General features: G+C 38.0%; 1 protein-coding gene across 1 annotated transcript in view; it reads left to right on the plus strand.

Annotated features, from left to right (window-relative positions):
* The window catches only part of RAPH1 (Ras association (RalGDS/AF-6) and pleckstrin homology domains 1), a 99,344-nt gene that overhangs the window by 60,078 nt on the left and 20,187 nt on the right, over positions 1-19,079 (plus strand). Inside the window, 3 exon segments of the mRNA XM_075511454.1 lie at positions 11,902-11,979; positions 13,325-13,484; positions 17,804-17,925. Coding sequence (XP_075367569.1) covers positions 11,902-11,979; positions 13,325-13,484; positions 17,804-17,925 — 360 coding nt within the window.

Genomic DNA, 19,079 nt, shown 5'->3' on the forward strand with positions numbered 1-19,079 from the left:
TTTTTAAATGATAGCTTTTCTTAAGTATCATTGAAGTTGCTGGAAATCCTGTGTATGTAGAAAAAGCAGAATGAATTAGTTCATCAGTCCCAAATGACATGATTATGTATGTCAGGAAGTCTAATCTGAGAATTCTGTATGACTGTAAACAATGCACGAGACCTTTTTAATTATACCAGGTCCTGCATCACAAAGCTCTCATCCGTGTGTGCTTGAGGTGTGAAAAATTTGTCACTAGCAGCACTGCTGTGCTTCTAAAACATATGATGTACACACAGACAGTAATTAATCTGCAAGCAGAAAAATCTTCATTCAGTCTGTAGGATAACCTGTGTCTATATTAGTGGCTAAGTACCAGGTGGAGCTTAGGCTGGAGCCTAGGTTTTAGTTCAGATGCTGTGTAGAATCTTTTCTGAGCTGTAACTTTTAAAGCCTGCTAGACATCCTTAATTACCTATCCCAGCATGTGGCAGTCACATCAAGTAAACTCCCCCTGCAGGAACTGCATTCACCAAACTATTTGATATTGCCTTGCATGAAGTTGTAGACATGGTCTCTTTGTTTTTTTCAGGAGACTATACCAGATTGTGGCTCTGAAGAAGAGACGGGGATTCTATGCTGCTAATTATTAAACAAGAGTATAGTAGGCTGCTGAGTTGTCATGCCTTGTTCTATATAACGTTAGACCAATCAACACAAATAAGGCTGAGACAGATGCAGCCACATGGGTCAAAATTTGCAGTACAGTCGTGGTACACAACAGATATACTTAATGCTCTTGTTAAGTGCCACAGTATTAGCCTAATTTTCTTAGCAGACTTGTGACTATGTGGTTCTGCAAATTCCTGTGGGCTGATGATTTTCTTGTTCCTCTGTAGCAGATGCTGGAGAGCATAATTACTCTGTTAACTGTCTTTAACTGATTTTTGCCTTTTGAGAAGTCCTTCTCTACTGGTTGCTACTGATTTTGCTTCCCCTTTTTAAACAGATTAAAATAGATTTTCTGCTAATTTTCTTCCAAGAGAAATACGGGGATTTGTTTCTAACTTCTTGGATTATATAATCTGGACTGTACAAGAGGAGAGAGATTTAAGTCCTTTTTTTTTTTAAAAAAAAAAAAAATTAATTGTAAGTCAGGTTTGGATTATTATTATGGTAACATCTTTTTTCTTTAACTATGGAAGCAGCAGCCAGCGTAGAAAGCATGAAACCAGTTCCTTGTCTCCAGGATGACCAGTTTTTAGTGGCTTTATGTTTGCGTAACAGAAGTACAATGTTCAGTTTTAGAAGACTGGACAGGCTTTTGAAAAGCATTGTAAGTGCATGTTTTCTTTTATAGTTCCAAATGTCTATAAAAATAAGTTGTCTCTTGCAGAAAAGAAACCTGTAGCAGGTAAGCAAAACTTTTCTTAATGCTATTGTGTGACCTTTTGTACAGAGGAAGATTAAGATAGTGTCCTCTTTTACAACTGCTTTTATACTAGTGTGTTAGACTTGTAGTATTTGGGAATGTTCACGTTTTTATGGGAGGGAAATAAAGTGAAGATGTAGGATTTTTTTCCTTAAACTCTACTTTATCTTCTGTAATCAAGTCACTATAAAATTACTATACTGGCTTCTTTTGACTTATGTTCTTTCTCTTTCTTTCTGCACAAGCACTCCTATTTGGACAGGGAAACCTCCCTCCTTCTGAGAAACATTGCAGGAAAGCCTTCTCATTTGCTGACCAAGGTGATGCTTCTTCTTTCCACCTGTATGTGACTATTTCTATGTAGAAAGAATGCTTTTGGTGTGTGCTATGCTCCTCCCACCGCTGCCCTTTCCAGGAACTTGTGCATTTACTTACGTGATTTTCCTGATTGTCCAAGGTGCTTTCAAAGGCTGAATTTTATTGTTTGTTTCTGCAGATTTATCAAAGTGTTCAAGTTCTTGGCAAATACACAATAGCCATTTCAGCAGGTAAAATGCCTTAGCTGAAAAGGAAATGTACTGAGCTAGGAGTTCTTTTGTTCCTATTCCCATTCACTAGTTTAAAAAAATAAAAAAGATGACAACTGTGAAAAATATGTGGGAGTATTCATTACTGTTAAAAGCCAGTAGTATCCTTAAAATAAGTTCACTTTCTGTATTGAAGATAAACTGTAGTAAGTAATGGGATTTTTTTTTTTAACATTTTGAATGCTGTCTTGATATAATGTGGGGAGAATATCCTAGTAAGACAGTGGTCTAATGAGCCAAGTACGTACAAATCCTGATTATAAATGAATTTCTTTACAGGAAAGAGGTCAGTAATGTACTAAGAGCACAAATTGCCATTCACTTTCTCTGGTTCGAGTTTAAGTTTAAGAATTACATTTTCTATACGTATTTCCTTTTGAAATTAGAGTAGGAGGGATGGAGCAAGCTATAGATCTCCTTGATGAAAAAACAAACTGGGATGAAGAACATAACAGCTTCACGTTGTTGAGAAAACTTTGAATGTTCAGTAGCTGAGGTGTCAGATATGTCTGATGCTACTACCTACTGCAGACCACTCCTTGGGTTAGTTTTCTAAAATAGACACTCTAAAGGAGAAACCTCGGGCAAGCCCAAAGTGACAAAATATACCTTGGCGACTTCAAAACAATAAAGATAATGTTTGCTCTGCATAAGTTGTCTGTATTTTCCAATAAAAGTTTAGAACTAGTTTACTGCTTTTTCTTAAATACCTTAACATTCTTCTCAAAATGCTTAGCATGCATCTTGACAGCAAATTTTCAGGGTGTCTTCTAGAGGGGTATAAACAGCCAAACCCAAGTAATTTTCTGCTCTTGCGATTGTTTTGCTTAAAATTTAAGTCCATACCTCTTTCCCCCCCATCAGCTCCTTGCCCACATACACCCAACAAAACAAAGATCCACCAAACCAGCAAACCTTGCTTGATTGCAAATAGATTAACAACGGCTGTGGCACGAACAGAAACCATAATTTTCTCTTTCATCTCCATGTGTTTTCATATTCTCCCTTCCGGTTATTTATATATGGGATGAGTGTTGGTTAGCATATGGAACTTCAATTAAAAAATGCATAAAATATTAAGTCCATTGTGTCATATAACCATGAACTGTCTCATATCAGTGATTCTAATAGACTCTTGAAGTTAAATGTTTGGATTTATAAATCTTTGTCTTGCTTATTAGACTTCGTAGCCCTTTGAGTCAGGTGCTTATGGTGAGCTTGCTGATGTTCTGAGGATAATATTTGTTGTTAATTCAGCTTAGGACTCTCTCAGTACAGCTGTGCCCTCTACTTCTGACTACAGAGCACACAGTCCTGGTGTAGATACTTACTGGTTCTCTTCTGACCTCCTGCAGAGAGAAATATCTTTAGTAAAATGATGAAATGGAAGTCCACTTTGCTGCTTAGATCTCTTCAGCTTGCTGTAACGTTAGATAAGACCCACTATGAGAGAAGCAGTCCTAAGAAATGGGCCTTTTCCTTGCAATTGTAGCAAGGTGTTAGGTCAGTTAACTGTAGGATCATGTTGCAGCTCTATGCTGGTGTTTCTGGTGTGTCAACTATTTCTTATTGTCTTATTGTTTCTTGTATTCTTCCCCTTCTTTGATCTGTCTACCTCTTATATTGAGACTAGAGACACTTAGATAATACCATATTTGTCCTCCAGTAATATAACTAGTTGTAAAAATTCTAGTCATGGACTAGATTCCTTTTGCATTACAACCATGCACAAATACAGTTCCTGTTGCAGCATAGGGCAGATCTCAGCACAGAAACTGATCTATTCATTGTGGTGGTCTCTTAATTTTTAAACATAATTCCATGTGTTACTGTTCACACAGCATTCAAACGCTATTTTTGAAAACAGAAAGAAGGGAAAGCATGTCAGTGAAGTAAGTTACTGAATATTGAAAATAAAGCAATGTATCTTTAATGTCAAATCTGCAAGCTTGTTTCCCTGTAGGGTTGGAATTAAACCATCAAATGAATACTGAAAACTAAGCTTATGGCTGTGAAATATAGAACACATGCAAATAATTTTGAGAAAGTGTTCAGGGCTCAAATATATCCCGGTTTAGGACATGAAAATAGGAAATAGAAATGTGTTGTGCTGCATTTTGAAGTTACCATTTCGTCTACCATTCTGATGCATGTGAAGCTGAAACTACATTCAGGAAGCCAGATGATGGTGATTTAATGATGTAATGCTTCAGATATGTATGTTAGCATCTGGAGGAAAGGAATCATGTTATGCCTTCTCTTCCCAAATACCTAGTACTTCATTCTTTTTTTCTTGTTGACCTGAAAGGCAAATACTCTTCTTATGAATGTTGATTCCCCTGTTTTGTAGATTTTGGTTACTACACACTGTAATCCCTTCAGACCTTTGAGTAAATCAGTTGTGAAGTTGGCTTCATGCGTCTAGATCAGTCTGATTCAGATGTCCTCATTCTTGAATGAAGCATCGGTTTGAGATTTTTTTTTTTATGCAGTTTAAAAGTACAGCAATTGATTTCTAATCTGCAAAGCATATAAGCAGGATCTGAAAACTCCAGCCTCCTACAGCTAGTTTTTGAGGAAGTTGTGATGGCCACACCTGGAAACCACAAAAAGGATGTAGGTCGTTAGTATCAGGGTTTTGTGCAATGCTGAAAATTATGATATAAAATTTTTATTTGACAAGCTGCTTTGTACTAATCTGCTGTGATTATTGTGATGTTCTTGTGTAGTTTTAATGTCATCTCTGTCTTGGAATGAATTATAATAAGTTGTTGTGGATACATTGTTAGACAAACAGCCTGTGTTCTCAAATCTGTGTTTCTGCCCTGTTCTGCATATCAGTCAAGCTTTTTGTCCAGCTAAAACTCCTTACCAGTCAGTCCTAGTGCCTCATCTGTTATGTTGTAGTCTTCTTTCCACTCTCAAATTTCCTTACTGTGGTTTCTAAGGCCTGTTCTCCCTCCTGTGTGTTTTGGTCAGTCTGTCCGTCCATCCCCCCCCTTCCCCTTTCTTGCTTTTTCCTGGTCCCAGATCTAGTACCTTTTATCCTATAATTATTTGCCTTAGGTAGTTGCAGTGAGAAGCCTGGCCTAGGGCTGTTACAAGACAGGTCCTATTCAGAGGCAAGCAGGAAGATAATCTCGTGCAGATGCATGCTTCGAGGGATAAAGAGCCAGTGAAATTCCTTGCAAATGCGTTTTGTTTTTCTTCATTGCTACTAGCTTGTCAAATCTAGTTTGAGTATTCCTTTAGGGAGACAGCAGAGAATGTATGTCCCTGCTGGATAAGAGTCTATTCTGCCATACATTGAAGCATACCTTCAGAATGGCACGGTCTAGTTGGAAGCCATTAACCAGTGGTACACCTCAGAGGCAAATACTGGGTCCAGTACTTTTCAACATCTTCATTAATTATGTGGATAGTGGGGCAAATGCTAACCCTAATTTCTGGCTCAGGCTTGGGCTGAGTTCCCCACCTCTGGCCAACACTAAAAACTGTTCCTCAGCACTGATCTCTTTGCTCCAGCTTGCCTTTGGCTGCCCAATTCCAGCGCCACTCCAGTGGCCTCTCTAGGCGCTCTCTTTCGCTCAGCCCTAACCCTGTAGACAAGCTAACCCTCATCGACAAGCTGTTGATGTGTGGGCTGGATAAGCAGACAGTGTGGTGGACTGAAAACTGGCTGAATGTCCGGGCCCAGAGGGTGGTGATCAGTGGCACCAAGTCTAGTTGGAGGGCAGTAACTAGCAGTGTACCCCAGGGGTCAGTAATGGGTCCAGTCCTCTTTAACATCTTCTTTACTGATCTGGATGATGGGGCAGAGTGTGCCCTCAGCAAGTTTGCTGATGACACCAAACTGGGAGGAGTGGCTGTGATGTCAGAGGGTTGTGCTATCATCCAGAGGGACCTAGACAGGCTGGAGAAATGGGCTGACAGGAGTCTTGCAAAGTTCAACAGAAGCAAGTGTGATGTTCTGCACCTGGGGAGGAACAACCCTGTGCACCAGCCCATGCTGGGGACCACCCAGCTGGAAAGCAACTCGGCAGAAAAGGACCTGGGGGTCCTGGTGGACACCAAGTTGACCATGAGCCAGCAATGTGCCCTTGCAGCAAAGGCGGCTAGTGGTATCTTCGGCTGCACTGGGAGGAGTGTTGCCAGCAGGTGGGTGGAGGTGATCCTTCCCCTCTACTCAGCACTGGTGAGGCCACACCTAGAGTAGAATGTCCAGTTCTGGACTCCCCAGTACAAGAGATACACAGAGCTACTGAAAAGAGACCAGCAAAGGGCCACGAAGATGATGAAGGGACTGGAGCATCTCTCTTGTGAGGAGAGGCTGAGAGCCGGGACTGTTCAGCCTGGCAAAGAGAAGGCTCCAGGGGATCTCATCAATGTGTATAAATATTTGAAGGGAGGGTATAAAGATGATGGTACAGAACCAGGCTCTTTTCAGTGGTGCCCAGTGACAGGACCAGAGGCAATCGGCACAAATTGAAACATAGGAGGCTCTGTCTGAACATCAGGAAACACTTTTTTACAGTGAGGGTGACTGAGCGCTGCCACAGGTTGCCCAGAGAGATTGTGGCGTCTCCATCCTTGGAGATACTCTGAAGCCATCTGGGCATGGTCCGGGGCACCTGGCTCTAGGTAGCTCTGCTTGAGCCGGGGAGTTGGACAGGATGACTTCAGCCATTCTGTGAAAATTTGGAAAAAGGGGTTTTCCAGAGATAGGGACATCCACATTTTTTTGAGATGGACAAACTTAACTTTTGCTTTTCTTCATCCTTTGAGGTACCTGAGGTCCTGGTTTTACATCCTGTCTTCCTCAACTTTAGTTTGGGATTAGACACTAGCATCCAAGATCATTGGATCAATGAACCAAGATCATTGGGGAGAGTGTGAAAAGCTTGAGTACTGGGTAATTTTGATCAAGCACAAGGGAAGTTCTGGAGAGATTCATAGATGCCATTATGCATTTAAGTTCATAAGCAATTGCCATCTGTCTTTTGGCCTTCCTTCTTTGCCCTAATAGACTGTTGGGGAAAAGATCTCTTCTATAAGAACTTGTGACAAGGGCCAGTGTGACTTTAAGATGCATTTAAATGTAACTGCTGCTTTCCAGTTTCCATTCAGAAGCCATCTTCTGTGTTGGAGTTAGGTTTCTAACAGCAAAAGATTTGTGAATGGTGCACAGAAGTAGAACAAAGGAAAAATATGGCACTGCCCCTGTGTAGTGTCATTGTAATATTTAAAAACTTTTCAGACACAACCCCCAAAACAATACTACTGCTTTACATGCATTTCCATCTTTATTAACATAGTACAATATGGTGACAATAAGTCAGAAATGTGCCAGAGGTATAGAAAACTCTATATAAAGTTTGGAAGGAAGAAGGAGGAAATGTGGGATGAGTCTACGTTAGGGAGGACGGACCACTCACCAGGAAAATGGCTGCTGTACACTCACATTTAGTGAGCTTTGAAAGAGTAAAATCTTGTTTCCCTTTCTCCTTTACTCAGATATAGGTTATTCTGGGCTATTTTGAGAAGAAATGCAATAAAACATACATTTTGAGAATGGTCATGAACTACTACTGTAAACACAAGTTCGCTGTTTATAAATGGGCTGTGTCACCATTGACAAAGATTGTTTTTTAGGGTAGGGGGGGTGTTCTGTCTGTTCAAATGAGTTTATCAAGAAATACAGGAGAATTACTGTTAATATTCACTCGTTCAGCTTTCCCCTTCCAGTGCTGATCACAGACACGCTTCTTTTAGTGTTCCTTTTTTTTTTTTGTAATATATGAAATCAACCCACAGAAAACACATAATGTGATTAATGTTGTGATTGATACACATTAAACATGGGGCTAATAAAGATGTCTTGACATTTTGGGGAAGTAGGTACAAACTGAGATGTTAATACAGTGTTCTCAGGCAACAGGGACCTCTGTTTCTATAAAAACTCTGCAGGAAGTCCTTGCAAAACAGGTGATTGCCTTTCTACCGGGTCCTGCACTTGGGTCTCAATAGCCCCATGCAATGCTACAGACTTGGGGAAGAATGGCTGGAAAGCTGCCTGGCAGAAAAGGGCCTGTGAGTGTTGGTCGACAGCCAGCTGAACATGAGCCATCAGTGTGCCAGGTGGCCAAGAAGGCCAATAGCAGCTGGAATATCTTTAACTGGGAACTTGGGCAGGAGACTGTGATTGTCATTATATTAAGGAAATCTTAGCTTTAGATTTTTTTAGGTTATTCCTTCCAGTATTCCTTCCTATAGGCTAAAAGTATTGAAAACGGAGTTCTGGTATAAAAATACAAAGTAAAAGTCATTAACTTAAGACCACTGCATTGCAGAGGTGTACTCTTTCAATTTTAGTTCACAATATGTTAGGATATTTTGGATGAACAAGTTCTTAACATAAGTATGTTGCCAAGCATTCTTTAAATCGGGTGTGGTTTTCTATAACCAAAAGTAATCTCAGCTCGAACCTTTAAAATGCAAGTGTAACAATAGTCCTGCAGTCGTCCCATTAAAGTGAGGAATTTACGTTGCGATTTTACAGGGATGTGTACTGCTACTAAAAGAGAACATCCTTTTCCTGTCAGAGGTGGAAATGACGCTCCTTTATGTTTTGTGTTTTTATGCAGTGGGTTTATGTATGTATCTCCTTTATGCTTTTCCATAGCATGTATGTAACCATAAAGGCAGTTTTATCAAGGAGTGGATTCTGCTGAATCTTTCTGCTGTGTTCAGCCAGATCAGCTCCCTGACTGAATTGTCTGTGTGGCCACAGCAGCACTATGACTGCTATAACTGAGAAGTAATGCTGTGCAAGGGAGGCAGGTGCATCATCTATTTCAGGGATTTACACTGGTATATGCCACTTGTGAAACCATGACCTAGGCAGCAGTCCTGCTGTTTATGTGCATCTTCATGACCCTTTGGCAATCAAACTTGCATCACTGTTACTAGAAGGGTTTACTGGTAAAGGAGAAATAAATACCTAAGTTAAATATGATTGGACTGTACGTCCTGGCCTTGTTAGTTTGTGGTGTTGGATAGCTTACAGTTGCAGTCAGGTATTTTTGCCACCTGTTACCTCTCTCAGTGTGCAATGAAAAATGTTGTTAGCTTAGTACAAGCTGATGGATTGCATATGCTTTTCCTCCCATTGAGGAGTTGTCTTGGTTCCATGTACAGGGGAGGAGAGAGCCTGTGTTTGTGTCTGAGTGCAGTTTTGGGGTGGCTTTGATGGGGAAGGGATGTGGATGGCTGTTTTCTTGGGCCATTAGGAGAGAAATAGAATAAATTATTGTGACTTTTGAAGAATCTGTAGTTAATTATTTTATTAAGTAATCAAAATACATAGTCCTTCCTCCTGCTCCAGTGAAGCATTGTTTGTCACATCAGCAATGATGCAACAGTGGCCTGAGCACTAACTATAAAGCAAAACTTGAATAATTTAAAATCCTTAACTACCATGTGCTTTCAGAAATTTCTGATTCTTGCTTCCTTTTCCTCTGTGCATTTCCAGTAAGTAGATTCAGACCTCTTTTTATAATTTGTTGCTGGTGGAAACCAGTTCTTATTTTTATATTCATAATTCTGGATTTTTGTTTACATTTCAACTGACTTTGTTAAACTCTAGTAAAGTATAAGAAATCCTGATCTCTGGACCCACATTAAAATTGAGTGGGAAATGAAAAGTAATTGGTAGGCGTTAAAATAGTAAATCCTCAAAATCTTTTTTGGATTACATATTTATTTATTTTTAAAAGCATTTAAGGGAATGATGGATTATAAACTTTGAGATCAACAAAGGTACTTTAGCTGTGTTGGTGCAGGTATTTGAGAGGCCCCCAGCTGATTCTTTGTTGCTTGCTCTCTTGTTGCTGCCTGTGCCTGTGGCTGTAAAGTGCTCCTGCTGGGGTTTGCCATAGATAATTGCATTGCACAGGTGTACAGTGAAATGGGGTGGAAAATTGTGCTGCTTGACTTTAGCAAAGAGCAAAGCCAAATATGCTGTCAACCTTTGTACAGCAATAAAGGTTTATGGTTGGGTTCATGTGCAACTTTTTTAAACCATAAATTACAGTTTCTCCAAATGTATGATAAAATAAAAAAAGTCTTTTGCTCTTGCTGATGTCATAATGCACAGGTGCATAGCATCACTTTTAGAAACTTACAAGTATTTAAAGCCTTGGTTTTTAGTAATAATTTATTTTTACAGATGGGAATGGTTAATGTTAAGGAAGAAGAAGAATCTTTTAGAATTCTAGGTGTGTTTTACATTTAAATGATTCTAGGTATCATGGCACTGTTTGTTTTTATTAGAATGCTAATCTGATTTAATCTTTCTAAGCTATATGACACCATCGTTATGGTGAATAAAAAGCTATAGTTCCCTGTAGACTAATAAAAACCTATGTTCCTAGGTAATTGAGTTCCTAGATGATGTTTCAAGCTCACATTATTTCTGCTTGTGTCAACTTACTGGTTCATTTTATTGAAAAGAATTATGCTTTTCACAAGGCAGCCTATTGTCCTGTCTAGCCGATGTTTTTTCTGGTGCATAGCATGGTCACAGGTGTGAGGGAGCAAAAGCTGTTAAGAATACAATAAGTAGCATAGGGAATATCCTTTAGCAGTTGGTAGGAATATTAGTAATTCACTGAGAAGTGGAAAACTTAAACTCTGTGGATTCCAGGCTAGCTGAATCTTGACTTTTACAAGAAAGGAACCATCTAAACACATGATGAAATAAACCATGAATGCATTCGTACAAGAAACCAATGCAGAACTAAATGTCTATGGCATGCTGAGTGTTGTCATGATGGGCTGTGCTACGCTTGATCTGAGAAAAATCTTAGTTTTTCTTTTCTAAGGAGATTGAATATTTTGGAGGGGATTTGTTTGTTTGCTTATTTAATATGTTTGTTTATTGTCTTAGAGATTTTTAAATAATTATGATGCTTTTAGATATTGGCCACAATGAACATCCACAATTTAAGATTTCTAAAATCTGAAACCTGCATATGGCATCTTAAAAAGAGTGGTTGCTTGTTTAGCTGTGTATTTCAAATCCACTTTCAACAGAAATACCAATAATCTCCAGAAATTAAAAAACAGTATTGCTAGTCTTACAATATACAGATTTCTTCATCAGCATCAGCAGATAGAATAGATTTAAATTACCTGAATTTTTAATGCATTTCCAGTTGTAACAAAAATAGATTACTTAGAAGAGCATCAAAGAAAAGAATGCTCATTTGCTTTATGTGTCTTAAAATACTTAAAGCGAGGAGAAATACGGCCTAGATTTAGTAAAGATGAAGGGAGCGTTCAAGCTACTTACTTACTGCGAACAGATTTAATAGTTTAAAATCTCCCAAACCAATGCACAGTGTGGAATCGTATTTATAGGATTTGTTTTCCATACTTTCTGTGTGCTGTTAGATTCTGATATTTCTCAGTGTGCTATTTATGTTTTATGTTGATCAGCCAAAAATCTATTGGGTGTACTCAATTGTACACTCTTGTTGAATATGTATTGTCCAAATCTGTGACTGTAAATACATGATATGCTAAAATATTTGGTACCAATGCACAAGGCTACTTACAATATGGAAAAACAGAGAAATGCCAAATGTGTCTATACAAAATATATACCTCTAATATGTTCTTTTGGAGATAATGGTAGTTGTATTTCTAAATGTTAGATATATATAGTAACACTTTCTGTCTTACAAAATAATAGTCTTCATCATCACTAAGAAATAGTTGTGGATTTATAGGCGGGTAAATCAGCATTTCAGTTCATGTTTTAGAGCATGGTAGCCTCAAAATTAAATCCACTAAAACCAGACTGAAGTTTGTGTTAACTGGAATTGTGTTGTGTCCCCCTAGGAGGAACAGGCTGCTAAACTCAAAGCTGAGAAGATTAGGGTTGCATTAGAGAAGATAAAAGAGGCACAAGTGAAAAAAGTAAGTTATTTATACTCGTTTATAAGATACTTATTCACCTGGAAAATGCAGGCAAAATTCTTTCATTTGTGTCTATTACCCTTAAGTTGCCCTAAATAAAATAGGAACACTGTAGTGTTCTCGTCATGAGTGATAATGTACTTTCTCATCTAGACTGGACCTAATCAAGAAAATCCTAGCATATGGAATAACATTATTTTTTTCTTAAGGAACAGCTTATTTTGCAGCTAGTGCACATTGAGAAGGCTTTGCCAACTTCCACCCAGAGCTGAAATGAAGGTCCAGCCTCCTGAGATTGTCTTTGTGTATGAAGCAGTCACACATCTAAAATTTGGGTCTGTGTTCTTTACAGACCCCTCCCCATTATGCATAGCAGGATTTTCCAGTGATAAGTGGAATACAAGCATTCCAGACTACAGACAGGGGTTACCAAGTGGAGAAAGTCTACTGACATTACTTGATGCACTATCAAAGAATACAAAGTGTTCCCTTGAAATTTAGCATTCTTACTTTACGTTTGGAGTTTTTCAGTAGCTTAAAACGCCTTTTATATTTAGTATTTATATGTCAAAAGCTGAAAAACTGTCCTGGCTGAAAGATGGGAATTAGCAAGCCAACCAGTGTATTACAACTAGTACGTTTTAAATTTTCGAGCTGAACAAGGTGTAAAAAAGGAAGCGTGATGACTGGCAAGAGAAATCTATTGCCTAAGTTTTTTGATTGGTTAAAAAAATGGCTACATTTTTCTTTCAGGACAGTGACCTCTTTAAGGTGCTTATGAAAAGCTATTGTGTTTTAAAAGATTTCTTTCGCAGTAATGTTTCATACTCCGCAGAAGAAGAAGATTTAGTATAAGTATACTGTTTACATAATCAGCATTTTTTGACAATATGGAGGATGCAGGCAGAAAGCTTGAATTGCAAATCTGAAAAATTCTGATTCTATATAAGGTTGTGCAGAACTCTATATCTATGTTTGTTCCACCTAGATATGTGAGACAAATTGTCACAAAGACACTTTATTAATCAGAACAGAACACTTTGGCAGGAGGGATTTTTTTTCCTCCTTAACGCACAACTAAAGCACGTTGTCATTGTATTGGGAAGACATTTATGTTTATCCTCTTATACTGAAGGAGAACAGTATCTTGTTAAGTGTCCGTGACACGAATATCTAACCATCATTTATGGCTTTTTACGTTTGAGGGAGTGTTTTGATTGAACTTAATATTTATGCTATTTTAACAAAATCTTAGAAAAAGAAACAAGATCTTAAGAAATGTGTTTTTATTTGAAATGTGGGAAATTAATGCTTCTTCTTGTTTTTGTAATTTTCTGCTTAATAGTTGGTGATCAGAGTCCATATGTCTGATGACAGCTCAAAAACAATGATGGTGGACGAGAGGCAGACAGTGAGACAAGTATTAGACAATCTGATGGACAAATCACATTGTGGTTACAGTTTAGACTGGTCATTGGTGGAAACCATCTCTGAATTGCAAATGGGTAAGTAATAATTATAAGCATTTATAATTCTTATCTATTGATGTAATACTTTTCTATATCTATGTCCTCAGAATGATGTAAATCCTTGCCTTCATAATGTTCATCATCCTGTTCATTCATGTAGTGTAATAAAGCTCATGAATGATGCTTCAGAATGATCTGGAAATGTTTTCATCTTTCATATTAAAAGCATGTCTAAATTCTAAGGTGTGATATAGGAATTTTACTAATGTCTAGTCACTGAACCTCTTGCTTTTGATGTGTTCCTCGTAGAAGAAAGAGGTAAGGGATAAAAAACTTACTTCCTCTTTGTAAATAGTGTTTTGTACTGATTCTAATAACTTATTTACAGAAAGCCGTGTACATTTTTTTCTGTTAAATATTTTAATGCAATCAGCAATATGGCTCTAAGGGTAGTTAAAGCTCCTTCGCGCCATATTGCACATACCACAATGTAAGTTGTTCATTTAGCCAAAGGATATAGCATCTGAATGGAAAAAAAAGGGGGAAAATGATAGAAAAACAATATTATTAATCCCCATTATCAGAGAAGAATTACATCAAAGAGCTGTTAAGCACCTTATGCATTGACTAAAGAAAAGCTCAGAACTGACCCCAAATGTCTGGATTTCAAATTAAAGTGCAAATTAATATTTCCTCTCTCTTTTGGTGAAACCTTTTCTATTTCAAGCAGTGTAGCACGTTAACTTTGCTTATTGTTAGACAAAAAAGGCCATTGTAGGGTGACAAGGTATCCTTTGAATCTTCTACCTTTCATATGAAAAATAACATCTTACTAGGCTCAAAACCTTAAAATTTTAATAAATGAAATCTTAAAAGTTGCCCAATTTTGAAACCAGAAAGAATTTGTACAAAGTCTATGTAAATCCAAATTAGGTACATAAAAATCCAAAGGTGTAATTCTGTAACATTTTACCAATGAGAATAGTATGAATAAATAACCTTATTAGTTCTGCAATAGTTTTCAGTTTCTATCACTGAAAAATCTCTGAATGTGTAGGTAGCAGGATCCTGAGCTCAAGGCTCAACCAGAGGACTTTCCCATCCTAGATTTGCTTTCATAAGATGCTTCCATTCACTGTGCAACCTGGAAAAAATAAAGGAAAAAAATACTGGAAAAAATATTTTCAGCTTCCGTTAGAAACTAGGAGGTAGGCTGCAGATGGAAAGATAAACTGATATTTATCCAAATTAACAGTGTGACTGAATTAAGATTATTTTGAAATGAAACTAGGGTTAACAAATCTCTCTTGTTGTTGAGTGTTTTGCAAGTATATGCATGCCCTACTGTATGGGCTCAGTGACATACTGGGAATGACAGAATTTGACTGCTGTATTGAAACAGTTTCAAGCTAAAGAACGACATCTGTTATAATTACAGAATTTAAAATTCAGACTACAACATGGTAAATCTAAGAGAGATGCAAGAGGGTAGAATTCAGTTTCCTCTTTCATTTTTCAGTTTGACTTTCCTTGCTCCTTGGCAGGGCAACTGCTAGGTAGTTTTTCATAGATTTCACATATGTGTTTTTTTTAAGAGACAATCCAAAATGCAGCCTGATTAATATATTTTATACTGGAACTTGAAAAACAGATCAAAAAAATGATTACAACAAAGCCCTCACCCTATGTACTATTGTGTATTGTATGGTATTATTTTGCCAGTGGTTCATCTTTTGAAACATTTTTTCTGGCAACGCCTACGTAAGAGGAAGGAACTCCTTTATTATAGTATTTTCCTTTAGCGAGACACAGAAGACCTATGTACCTTCACAGTGTATTTTACCATGTTGTCTTGTCAGTTCATTGCTCATTGATTGCACAGTTCAATAAAATGCAGTGCAAGCTTTAAGCTAACAAACTGCAGAGAAAGACATGAGGCCTGTGGAGTTCCTGATTGTCTTTGCATTTTATGTGGTCTGCTTCAAATGTGTGTGGTGTCCTGGTTTCGGCTGGGATAGAGTTCATTTTCTCCCTAGTTGCTGGTGTAGTGCTGTGTTTTGGATTTAGTAAGGACTTTTCAGCTTCCCATGCTCTGCCAGGTGCACAAGAAGCTGGGAGGTGGCACAGCCAGGACAGCTGACCCAAACTGGCCAAAGGGATATTCCATACCATATGGCCTCATGCTCAGTATATAAAGCTGGGGGGAGTTGGCCGGGGGGCGGTGATCACTGCTCAGGGACAGGCTGGGCGTCAGTTGGCGGGTGGTGAGCGGTTGCATCGCTTGTATTTTTTGTTTTTCCTGGGTTTTGTTCCTCTCTCTCCCCCTCTCTTGTTATTTTCCTTTTCATTACAAAGTATTATTACTACAAAGTAGTATTACTGTTGTTGTTATTATTATTATATTTCAGTTATTAAACTGTTCTTATCTCAGCCCACAAGTTTTCTTACTTGTGCTCTTCCGATTCTCTCCCCCAACCCACCGGGAGGGGGAAGGGTGAGCAAGCGGCTGTGTGGGGTTTAGTTGCCAACTGGGGTTAAACCATGACAGTGAGGTTAACTAGTTTTTGAGGAGTCTGATTTAGGTACATGTACTTGAAGTAGAAGGCCACCTGTTACTATCTAATGGTTTAACCAGGAGCTTTATATGTATTTTCAGAAGAACTCAGTGATACTATTTCTAGAATGCAGAATGAAATGCTTTGCTGAGTTTTACACTGCAAGTTTGTAACAGAAACAACTCTGGAAGGTTTCTTTTGGTTGGGACGAAGGTTGTTTTCAGTTTTTTAGTTAGAGCAGAGTATGTCTATGAAGTATCTGTGCGTTACAATGTTTTCATTTTAGAGAATATGTTTAATAATAGGACCATTGCATTATATGCAGTTTTACATACTGTAGGTACATATACACTCAGTGAATAAGTTATTTTGTGTTTGAGTTCAGTTATTGTTGTTCTTGTAATAACAGTTGATATGTTTTGAAAGCTATCCAGTTTCACTAATGAGGCTGCAGTGAGATTTGAGCTTTTGTATCACAGCCCTCTGAAGTTTTTTTTTGTTCTGTTCTTCTGCTAGGTAACACCTTTTTTACTTTTTTGGAAGGCAGTATTGCTGTGTTGCTGATAAAGCTTGATGGAAGTCGTGAGTTGTAACTCGAAAGCTTCTTAGAAAGATCTCACTGAGAACTCAGTTATGCTGTGTTGTCATCTCAAAACTTAATTGATTCCCTACAGATGACATTTTGTTGCATTCACTCTGCTTAGTATTCTTAATTACTAAAGATGCTGAGATGTCATCTGTCATCTCAGTCTTCATTAGTGATAGCTCCTAGGTCTGGATGTGATCAGTGCCATATACTTTCTGTAAAAATGTGGTGTAATTGATTTTGTGGAAAAAAAAATGTTCTGCTTTCAGATGCAATTGAAAGGTCAAGCAAGTCCCAAAGGATTCTGAAAGAAATAATTTGCTGAAATGCCACTGTGTGGCCTATGCAAAGAGGGAACAAATTGCAGAAAGCAAGATTCTACTTCAGTGTCTTAGAAAGGAAGAGAAAGTTGGTCTAGTGGTTTCCCAAAGATGTATTCTTCCTTATTTATTTTAGAATAGGGTTTTCGGATATTTTCCTACCATTTCAGTAAATTTTCCTCTTTTTTTCTTCCTCTCTTCTCTTTTTCCCATTTTCAGTATCTTGTACTAGTGATAACTATTTGAACAGAGAGTCAAAGCCATTGTTGATACATCATTTACTCAGCAAGATAGATTGTAAGAAATAAATGGTGTCAGTTTTCAGACTTCTTCTACAATAACCCCACTAACCATGGGTATTCTGCATTTCGGAAGCATTTTGTTTTCCCTCTGATCATTGTCTGTTACTGTTTTTGATACTTTTTGATACTACTTTGATAGTGATTGGGGATGTAGAAACAAATTTTGTGCTGAAAAAGCTGCCTAATAAATTCTTCAAGGGATTGTGTGGACCCAGGGTACATATAAATGTGATAACCTTCTTATTTGTACTCATAACATTTGAAATGTCATCATTTGAGTCTGCTGTGTTCATGTTGGATGGTAGGCTTTGTCAGGTAAAAAAACCAAAAACCACTTCATATATTGATGGAACTATAAGTCTGAAGAGATGGAAGTGAGGGTGTTGAGTGTATGTGTAAAATTAAACCAGGCATGTCTGAAAGTTGACTAAGTTCTTTTAGTTTCTTAGTGTAAACTTCCTCCCCATTTTAGTAGATCTTGAACTCTATTTTCTCTACATATATGCCTTGTCTCCCAGATGTGACTACAGAGTAGTTTCTATCACAAAATGTGACGGATTCAAATGTATTTGCTCTCTTGTTATTGCTGCAGAAAGGATCTTTGAAGATCATGAAAATTTAGTTGAAAATCTTCTGAACTGGACAAGAGATAGTCAAAACAAACTAATGTTTGTGGAACGTATAGAGAAATACGCACTTTTCAAGAATCCCCAGGTAAGCCTGAGATTCATGTTAAACGCATGGGTGCATGCACCCATGCATGTCTGATTGCAGTTCCTTACTTTTTTTGGTAGCATTCATTTCCATACTTTTATTATGATACTTGCGTATGTATTAAAATGCCAGGCAACTTTGCATTTCGGCACCATGTACATCCACATTGTGGTTGGCACAAAATCAAGTCCCTAGCAGGAAACCATGAGCTGAAGCAATCTGTTTGGTAATGTGTTTGTGGGTAATTTTAATGGAGATGAAGGGAAGCAGTTTCATGGCTTTTACACCAATACTTAGTGCTGTTCAAATACATAAATATGCAAGAAAGATGTTGACAGATATTGCTAATAGTAATGCCTCTCCACTGTGCGTTCTTGCATTGCTGGCAAGAAGGGGAAGAGAAAATCTAAGAGAACAGCTACTCCATGGACAAATGGCAAGTGAAGAGAAGAGAGTATGTGTCGCTCCCTGTGGAAGCTGGGATCTGCCTCTATTCACCTCTGTTTCCTGTTCCCTGGGTAGGAAACGAAAGGTCCCTCTTCTCTCTCAAATGGCCTCAAAGGCCTCTCTTCTCTCAAGTGGTAGCTACAGATTTGATATCTGGCAGCAGATCCGTATTGTAAGGGAGTGGAGGAAAAGAAACAGAGAAGCAGAAGGTGGCTCTTGAAGAGTTTGAATTGAAAAGAACTGGATATAATATCACATGATCTGTCTCTTAACTCTTACCTAATGTATTCCCTTTTGGGGGTCATTGATTATTTTTATATCTGTATGGCATCTATGTGGTAATTTCTTTGATTTAAGCTGAGTACCAGTTTTGCACGCTCATCCTTTGAGACACCATCAGTGTACTTGATTTTATTTTTTTTTAAGCAAGAATTGAAAACCAGGTCTTATTCAAGTGCTTTGAGATGAAGCAACCAAACTCTAAATTCTTTTTAAAAGCATGTTGTTGATACGTTTACTATCAGTACATACGGTAGACACTGTCAACAAGAATGAGGTACCAGCATAAAACCAGTATTTCTCCTTGGTTTAAAATACTGAACTGGCTAAAGTTTGTGAATATTTTTTTTTTCCCAGTATAAGAGCTAGGGATTAGGAAGAGGAAGATTTTCATTGTCCCAGTCCTTTCCAAGCTGAAGAAGACTACA

This window comes from Mycteria americana, chromosome 9 (assembly GCF_035582795.1).
Source record: "Mycteria americana isolate JAX WOST 10 ecotype Jacksonville Zoo and Gardens chromosome 9, USCA_MyAme_1.0, whole genome shotgun sequence".
NCBI lineage: Eukaryota > Metazoa > Chordata > Aves > Ciconiiformes > Ciconiidae > Mycteria > Mycteria americana.